At 35.1% G+C, this 9,023-nt stretch overlaps 1 protein-coding gene across 2 annotated transcripts in view; it reads right to left on the reverse strand.

Annotated features, from left to right (window-relative positions):
* Positions 1 to 4,335: 4,335 nt before the first annotated feature.
* Positions 4,336 to 9,023, reverse strand: part of UPRT (uracil phosphoribosyltransferase (FUR1) homolog (S. cerevisiae)) — a 32,242-nt gene continuing 27,554 nt past the window's right edge. Inside the window, exons 6-7 of one of the 2 annotated variants that reach the window (XM_011962255.1) lie at positions 7,965 to 8,063; positions 4,336 to 5,532 (exon numbers count right to left, since the gene is read on the reverse strand). In XM_011962255.1, the coding sequence (XP_011817645.1) occupies positions 5,426 to 5,532; positions 7,965 to 8,063 (206 nt within the window). In that variant the 3' untranslated portion in view covers positions 4,336 to 5,425. Of the gene's footprint in view, positions 5,533 to 7,914; positions 8,064 to 9,023 lie in introns of both variants that reach the window. The other variant, XM_011962256.1, reaches the window with a different exon arrangement.

The following is a 9,023-nucleotide window of genomic DNA, read 5'->3' on the forward strand; positions in this document are numbered from 1 at the left end:
ATATATATATATATATATCATTAGAGTGAACAGGCTAACAGGCTATCTTTTGAATGGGCAAAAATTTTTGCAATCTATCTATCTGTCAAATGTCTAATATCCAGAATCTATAAGGAACTTAAACAAATTTACAAGAAAAAAAATAGCCCCATGAAAAAGTGGGCAAAGGATATGAACAGACACCTCTCAAAAGAAGACATTTATGCAGCCAGCAAACATTGGGAAAAAAGCTCATCATCACTGGTCATTACAGAAATGCAAATCAAAACCACAATGTGATACCATCTCACACCAATTAGAATGGCAATCATTAAAAAGTCAGGAAACAACAAATGCTGGAGAGGATGTGGAGAAATAGGAATGCTTTTACACTGTTGGTGGGAGTGTAAATTAGTTCAACCATTGTGAAAGACAGTGTGGTGATTCCTCAAAGATCTAGAATCAGAAATACCATATGACCCAGCAATCCCATTACTGGGTATATACCCAAAGGATTATAAATCATTCTACTATAAAGACACATGCACACGTATGTTTATTACAGCACTATTTACAATAGCAAAGACTTGGAACCAACCCAAATGCCCATCAATGATAGACTGGATAAAGAAAATGTGGCACATATATACCATGGAATACTCTGCAACCAAAAAAAAGAATGAGATCGTATCCTTTGCAGGGACATGGATGAAGCTAGAAGCCATCATTCTCAGCAAAGTAACACAGGAATAGAAAACCAGACACCACATGTTATCACTCATAAGTGGGAGTTGAACGACGAGAACACATGGACATAGGGAGGGTAACATCACACAGTGGGCCTGTTGTGGCATGGGGAGCAAGGGGAAGGATAGTTTTAGGAGAAATGCCTAATACATGTGGGGCTTAAAACCTAGATGGCAGGTTGATGGGTGCAGCAATCCACCAAGGCACATGTATACCTATGTAATAAACCTGCACGTTCTGCACATGTATCCTAGAACTTAAAGTATATTTTAAAATATATAAAATGAAAAGACCTTTTTTCTTATTTCTTTTATATCACTTTAAAAGTATTGAAAACAAACAAAATCCCACAATGTATTATAAGGTTTAACACATGTAGAAGTAAAATATATGACAATAATAGGAAAAAGATGTGAGTGGAGGAATAGAAGTACATTAAGTTCTTATCTTACACTTGAAGTGGGCTGTGATAAATTAAAGTTATATACTATAAACCCTAAAGGAACCACTAAAAGAACAAAGCATTGTATCTAATATAATCCAAAGAGATAAAATGGAATAATAAATAATAATGCAAAAGAAGGTAGAAAAAGAGGAAAAAGTGAATAAAGAACAAATAGAAAGCAAATAGCAAAATAGTAGATTTTAAACCAATCATATCAATAATCAAATTAAATAAAAATGGTCTAAACATCCTGATTAGAAGGCAGAGACCATCAAATTGGAAAAAAAACAAAAAAACAAATAAAAAACAAGACCCAACTCTAGGTTACCTATAAGAAACCCAATTAAATATAAAAACAATTCAGGTGTGGTGGCACATGCCTGTCGTCCCAGGCTACTCAGGAAATAGGAGTTGAAGTCCAACATGGGCAATATTGCAAGACTCTGTCTCTAGAAATAAAATTTTGAAATGTTTAATTTGAAAAATCTATAAAAACACAAATAGGGCTGGGTGTGATGGCTCAAACATGTAATCTCATGGCTTTGGGAGGCTAAGGCGGGAGGATCCCTTGATGCCAGGAGTTCAAGAACAGCCTGGGCAACATGGAAAGACCCCATCTCTACAAAAAAAGTAAAAGTTAGCCAGGTGTGGTGACGCATGCCTGTAGTCCTGGCTACTTGGGAGGCTGGGGCAGGAGGATCACTTTAGCCTAGGAGTTCAAGGTTACAGTGAGCTATGATCATGACATTGCATTCCGGCCAGGGTGATGGAATGAGACCATGTCTCCAAAAAGCCCCACACATAAGTTAAGAGTAAAAGGATGAGGCCAGGCATGGTGGCTCACACCTGTAATGCCAGCACTTCGAAAAGTTGAGGTGGACAGATCACTTGAGGTCAGGAGTTCGAGTCCAGCCTGGCCAACATGGTGAACCCTCATCTCTACTAAGAATACACAAATTAGCCAGGCATGGTGGTACATGTCTGTAGTCCCAGTTGGGAGGCTGAGGCAGGAGCATCACTTGAACCCAGGAGGCAGAGGCTGCAGTGAGCCAAGATCATGCCATTGCACTCCAGCGTGGGTAACAGAGTGAATGAGACTCCATCTCAAAAAAAAAAAAAAGAAAGAAAAGTAAAAGGATGAAAAAAGATATGCCATGTTAATATTATTCAAAAGAAAGCCAGAATATTTATATTAACATCAGCCAAAGCAGATTTCGGAAGAATAATAACAGGGATAAAAGGGACTATTTCATGATAAAGAGTCAACTTATCAAGAGAACATAACAATCCTAAAAGTTTACACTCCTAACAACAAAGCTTCAAAATACATAAAGCAAAAACTGATAGAACTGAAAGGAGAAACAAACAAATATAAATTTTAGTCACAGATTTCATCAGTCCTCTCCCAACAATTGATAGAATAAGTAGACAGAAAATAGTAAAGTTGCCTCAGAAGGAGCAGACAAAAAAAACCAGAAAATCAGTAAAGTAGAAGACTTGAACAACACTATCAACCAACTTAACCTAATTGACATAGAACACTCTATCCAAAAACGGCAGGATAAAACATAGTTTTCAAGCACCCATGGAAGATTTACCAAAAGAGACTATATTCTGGGCCATAAAACAAGTCTCCATAAATTTAAAAGGATTCAAATAATTAGAAGTATATTCTCTCACCACAATGGGATTAAATTAGGAAGCAGTAACAGAAAGAAATCTGGAAAATCCCATATTTGGAAATTAAATGACGTGTTTCTAAATAACCCTGGGTCAAAGAAGAAATGAAAAGAAAAATGAGCAATTGTTTTTATATAAATGAAAATGAAACATACTATCTCAAAATTTGTGAGGTACAGCTAAATCAATATTTATAGGAAAACTTGTAACATTAAATGCTTCTATTATAAAAGAAATATCTTAAATCAAAATGTGGTCTCCAAAACAATATTAGCATCTCATGGGAACTTGTTAGAAATGTAAATCCTTGGACCCTAACTGAGACCTACTGAATCAGAAACTCTAAGGGTGGAGCCCAGCAACCTGTGGCCCTCTCGGTGATTCTGATGCACATTCAAGTTTTGAGAACCATTGTATATACTATTGGAGTGTTGTTTTTATTGTGCTAGGGTGTGTTCTTCAGTAAGGAATATACACAGTTTATACTGCTCTGAAGTCCATATCACTTAAAAACAATCTTGTTTTGAATAGTCTGTTAATCTTGTGTTAAATTTAGAATACTTAAAAATGTCCCATGCTCAAAGAGTCCCGCAAGTGATTAACCCTAGAAATAATGCCTCATTTGCTAAAAAGACACATACTTCAAAAGCCATAGGTATAATTTTCTTGAAATCTAGAAAGGGATAGAAGACAAACATCAGGGGGGACTATGACCTCATTGAATACTTCCTACTATTCATTCTAGGCTCTTCATGTGGGAACCAAATGTAGTCAACTAAATATCAATCAAGGAACAAAGACATGTTAAATCTAAATGGCTGGTAATACAAAAATAATTTGCTTAAAATATGGTTTTATATGTACACTTGAATGTAAATTTGCTGTTTTGGAAAGTCACCTCAAATGAAATACTGAAGCCCTAAAATAAGCACTAATTTAGAAGCATTAACTCCTATAGTGGTAGGTGTTATCTTTTCAACTAGTTTGATGCACCAATCTCAAGCATATCTATTCTCCATCTAAATTTGCTGGTTCACATCTGTGCTGGGAGAGGGAGATAGAAATTCTGGCTTTAATGGGCTTTAGTTATAACTTCTGTTAGTCAGGAGTAAACAAAATCCACACTGTATCAAGACAGTTAACTGACAAGTATAGATGAGAATTTCAATAACAACTTGAAAGCAACATTTGCCATGGAAGAAATGTAATATGAGTAATCTATTAATCTCAATTTATTACCTGATAGTCTTCAAAAATAAAGGGAAAAACATACTGAAGTTCTTCTAGTATTCTAGTCTCCAAAGGAAAAATATAATCCAGTCTACACCAGGCTTCCTTCCTCTCCCCAATCTTTGCTGATTTCATCAGCTTTGGTTCTTTCTAAGACATTTCCTTCTGCTCTTTTCTGTGCTCTTGAACAGAGGCCCACAACAGCTGCCTATGGGGCCATGGGAGTATAATTAATCAAGTAATCAGCTAGCCAACACTGTTAAAATGTTTTAATATCAATGTAAAATGAGATCAGAGTTTTACAAGCAGATTTCAGAACACAAACATTGATTTCCAAAATGGTTTCTCTCCTTTCAGAAGCCTAAAGATGAACATATACAAAACTTAGGCGTTTTTATAAAAAGCATGGGGGTTTTTTTTCTATTTTAATACATCTACAGTTGACAAACATGCAAAATAACTAATTTCCAAATCAAAGGTCTCTAGCAGAAACATCCAAATTAAAAATGAAGCATTTAAATTTACTTACTGGCCATGAAATCCAGCAAGAAACCACCCTTTCTCCCACACTTCAGAAAAACCACCAATTCCTTGCTAGAGGATTGATGGCATTAACAGTACTTGGCTCTCCCTTGTCAGCTTCCAGATATCCCCGATTCAATCTTGTAAATTAATATTACAGTTCCAATTAGTGAAAATGCCCCACCATCTTCTTTACTGCATTACAGCTTAGCAAGGCACCTACCAACAATGCAGTTTGGGAAATGAGCCATGAAGAACATAATGGCCTGAGAGTTAACCATACATCCTAGGTCTGCCAATTGAATGAGGACATTAATGGGAATGTAAAATTCCAGGAGACATTCTTTTATTCTCCTCTCCAAGTTACTAGCATGTCCAGTATCAGAAAGAAAACAGTACAGGAATGTGGCAATAGCCACATCTATGAAGCCTTACTAGAGCTAAAACCAAACTAAACAAAATGCAAACTACAGTGGGACAAACAACTGACTCTCATTTGAGTTTTATTTGTGGCTTCAAGCAATCTCCAAAATAAGAGGCTCATAAATTAGGAAATAATGTTAATGCACTGAGGATTCAGTAATTTGCATTAGAATATTATTAAAATTTATGTTTTGTAAGAGTGGCATGTACTTCATTGTTGAATTTGGTGCCAACAGTAAACAAATAACTAAATGAGATATAACCTCAAATATACGCACTTCCAAAACTAAAAAGCATTCTAATACGTTTTTCTCTGCCTCTCAATTGAATCAGTAAAACAAATAGAAAATCAAAACATGATTGTAATATTACGCAAGATAATTATTTTACTTAAATAACTTAGTCTGTTCCAAAGTATTTCTGTCCAAAATGTGTAGGTGCAACAGGATGAACTTCAGTAGTTAAAATTGTGATCTCTGGAAACTCCTGAATGATTGATTTGGCACCTTCAAAAAAAAAAAAAAGTTATTATGGTAGGATGTTTTGGTAACACAAATTGTAATTCAGGAATTTTGTAGTTATTGCCACTAGGTCTAAAATTGACAGAAGACAGAGAGCAATGATCTTTGAATACCTAATCAGACTTGGTTAATCTCTTCCCTTTTATAAAGTCTGAAAAGCTTTGACAGTAGTCAAGACTATGCCTCCTCCATCTCACTAATACATTCTTAGAATTATTATTTTATACTCAAGTTGAAAAATATAGTTATTCAGTTACAGAAATTTCCCCCTGAAGAGTATTTTTTATTTTATTGTATTTTAAAGGTGACTGTAATAGAGTGAATACAGTCATTTTTAAAATGAGGATCACAGGCCAGGCACAGTGGCTCAAACCTGTAATCCCAAAGCTTTAGGAGGCTGAGGCAGAAGGATCACTCAAGGCCAGGAGTTTGAGACCAGCCTGGGCCACATGGCAACACCCCATCTCTATTAAAAAAAAAAAAATTAAAGAGGATCACACATAAGATAATGGTTTCCCAACTGAAACACTATGAAACAAGTGCAGTGTTTCATAGCGTGATTGTTTTTCACAGAAAAAGCTGATGTGTCAGAGCACACCAGCTTTTTAGAAGTTAGGACTCTAGCTTATCGAGAGAGGAACAGATAGGGAAAGAAAACAAGGACTAGGATGTTCAGTGTAGAGTGATTTGGCATAAGAAAAAATGTGAAAGTATGTAAATAACTCACACTAAGGAAATGGTTAAATAAATAACACATATTCAAAGGATATAATATATAACTGTTAAATCATGTTTTTGGAAAACATTGAATGGCATCAAAAAATGTACATGGCAAATGTAAAAATGTAAAAAATGTATAAATAACAGCATTAGAATCACATTAAATGTTATCACCAAGCTTAGAGATGACCAATACAAATTATGACTATTTTAATTACCCTGTCAAACTAAAAATCCATAGCAAATCCTGCCACAGAATACAATTTTTCAGCTGTAAATGTCAAAGAATAGTACATCATTCTCATGGATACTATTAGAACTAAAAAGAGTGCTTTTCCATTCCCAAAGGCAAAAATTTTAATAATTATTGGATTCTCTCAATATTTTCAATGCCACCTGTGTTATATATATAAATGATAATTAAGCAAATCACCTTTTGTTGCCACCAACATTTGAACTACAAGTAATATTTGGTTATGAAACAGCAAAGTAATCAATCAAACAGGCCATAATTCCTATCAATAACCTACTGAAACCAGCTTTCCCAACTAGATATACTGTAGCCTCTTCAGAACTGGCTAAGACTTAGAAATTTTGGAAATGAGAAAACACCTGACTAGAGAAACCATACATTGCCCTTTTTAAAAATTATGAAGCAAATACAAATTCATTGTAGAATACTTGAAAAATACCAATTTAAAGCTTAAAAATAAAATGAAAAGCACTTAGAATCCCACCAACCTAAGATAACCACTATTAACATTGTGTATGCATTTTGAAACCAAAATTGAAACAACATTGTCTGTCTAGCCTCTCATGCTAAGGAAAGATTTATTAGGTTCCATATTAAATCCAACTCTGATTTTTGTAATTAAAATAGTCATAATTTGTACCAGTCATCTCCAAGCTTGGTGATAACACTTTACCCTATTCTAATGTTGTTATTTTTATACTGCTTTTTTACATTTACTATGTACATTTTTGGATGCCATTCAATATTTTCCAAAAACATGATCTAACAGTTACATAATAGTATATCCTTTGAATATATATTATTTATTTAACCATTTCCTTATTGTGAGTCATTTGTATACTTTCATATTTTTTCTTATACCAAATAACTCTACAATAAACATCCTAGAAGCTAAATTTCTACATGCACCTATAATTATTTTCTTAAAATATATTCCCAATTGTTCTATAATGTATGGCAAAAAACACTAGGATCTTAAGTTAGGTACACCTCCTTCAGGAAACAGAGAACACACAGTTCTCTCTGCCCTTTGAGCAGAAGTCTAATTTTAAAAACTTCCGCTCTTCACTTCACACTGCAAAGATTACTTCAGTAAGACTACAGGGCTAGCTAGAACCTTATATTTCTTGCTGTTTGTGAGCAGTTCTCAGGCCTCAGGGAAACAGGAAACTTTCAGTCATTTGCAGGCCAAACCAGGAAAACAACTGCAATTCTTTTAAATGGCGTTAGTTCATACTTCTCCATTTGCATTTGAACATTAGAATGGTATAAAATGTTATCAGTAAGCTTAGAAATGACAAACACAAATTATAATTACCAAAATTAGATTCAGATTTAATGTGAAATCAGATAAACTTTTCCTCTGGATTAGAAGCTAGAAAACGCATATTTACCCACCTCAGGTCTATCTGGAACCCTAGTTACTGCCTCATGCTGAACTCACCATGAGGAGTGGAGAACAGACTGAGGAGGATGATAACACTGGGTTGAACTCCATGTTCTATAAGAACCTTTACAGCTTCAATTACAGTATTTCCAGTGCCTGAAATCAAAAGATAACCAAATGCATTAGCAACCTTAACATTAATTTTAAAAAGTCTTTTTTTTTTTTTTTTTTTTTTGAGACTGGGCTTCACTCTGTCACTCAGGCTGGAGTGCAGTGGCATGATCTTGGCCCATTGCAGCCTTGACCTCCCAGGCTCAAGCCATCCTCCCACCTCAGCCTCCCAAGTAGCAGGGACTATAGGCACATGCCACCACACCCAGCTACTTTTCTATTTATTGCAGAAATGGGGTCTCCATATGTTGCCCAGGCTGGTCATAAACTCCCGGGCTCAAGCGAACCTTCCACCTCAACCTCCCAAAGTGCTGGGATTACAGGTGTGAGCCACAGCACCCGGCTACAAAATGTCTTTGAAGCAAGGGCAATATAGCAATCTAACATAAGAAACCACTTCATTTGAAGGTACTTGTTCTTTATCCATACTATTTTCAATAATGAACATGACACATACACTTTTGAGTTATCAAATACCGAGCCCTAAATTCATTTAGTATATGAGCTATCAAATTTAACATATTCCCTCTCACCTCCCTTAAAGACCATGCCACGTGTGGACTGAGTAAGCTTAAGAAAGAGAACAGAAGAGCAGGAAAAAATATTACCTCCAGAGAGAATAAATTATTGAGGAAAATCACTGCTGTACTCATTAGGCTAAAGAGGAGATATGTTTCAATATATTTTCTGCATTCTATATATTTTGCCTCATTAAATCATTTGTTTCAATGTGCTCAAGACAGAAGCTTGTTGGGGCTAATAAGGTCTGACTACTGTATATTCTCTTATTATGCAATAAAACCTCTCCAGTGAACTGCCCAGGGCACTTTTTCCAACTGAGAAAAACACATTTAGTTTTTTTTGTTTGTTTGGTTTGGTTTTTTTTGTTTTTTTTTATTTATTTTTTATTATACTTTAAGTTCTAGGGTACATGTGCATAACGTG

The sequence above is a fragment of the Colobus angolensis genome, unplaced genomic scaffold (genome assembly GCF_000951035.1).
Source record: "Colobus angolensis palliatus isolate OR3802 unplaced genomic scaffold, Cang.pa_1.0 Scaffold589, whole genome shotgun sequence".
NCBI lineage: Eukaryota > Metazoa > Chordata > Mammalia > Primates > Cercopithecidae > Colobus > Colobus angolensis.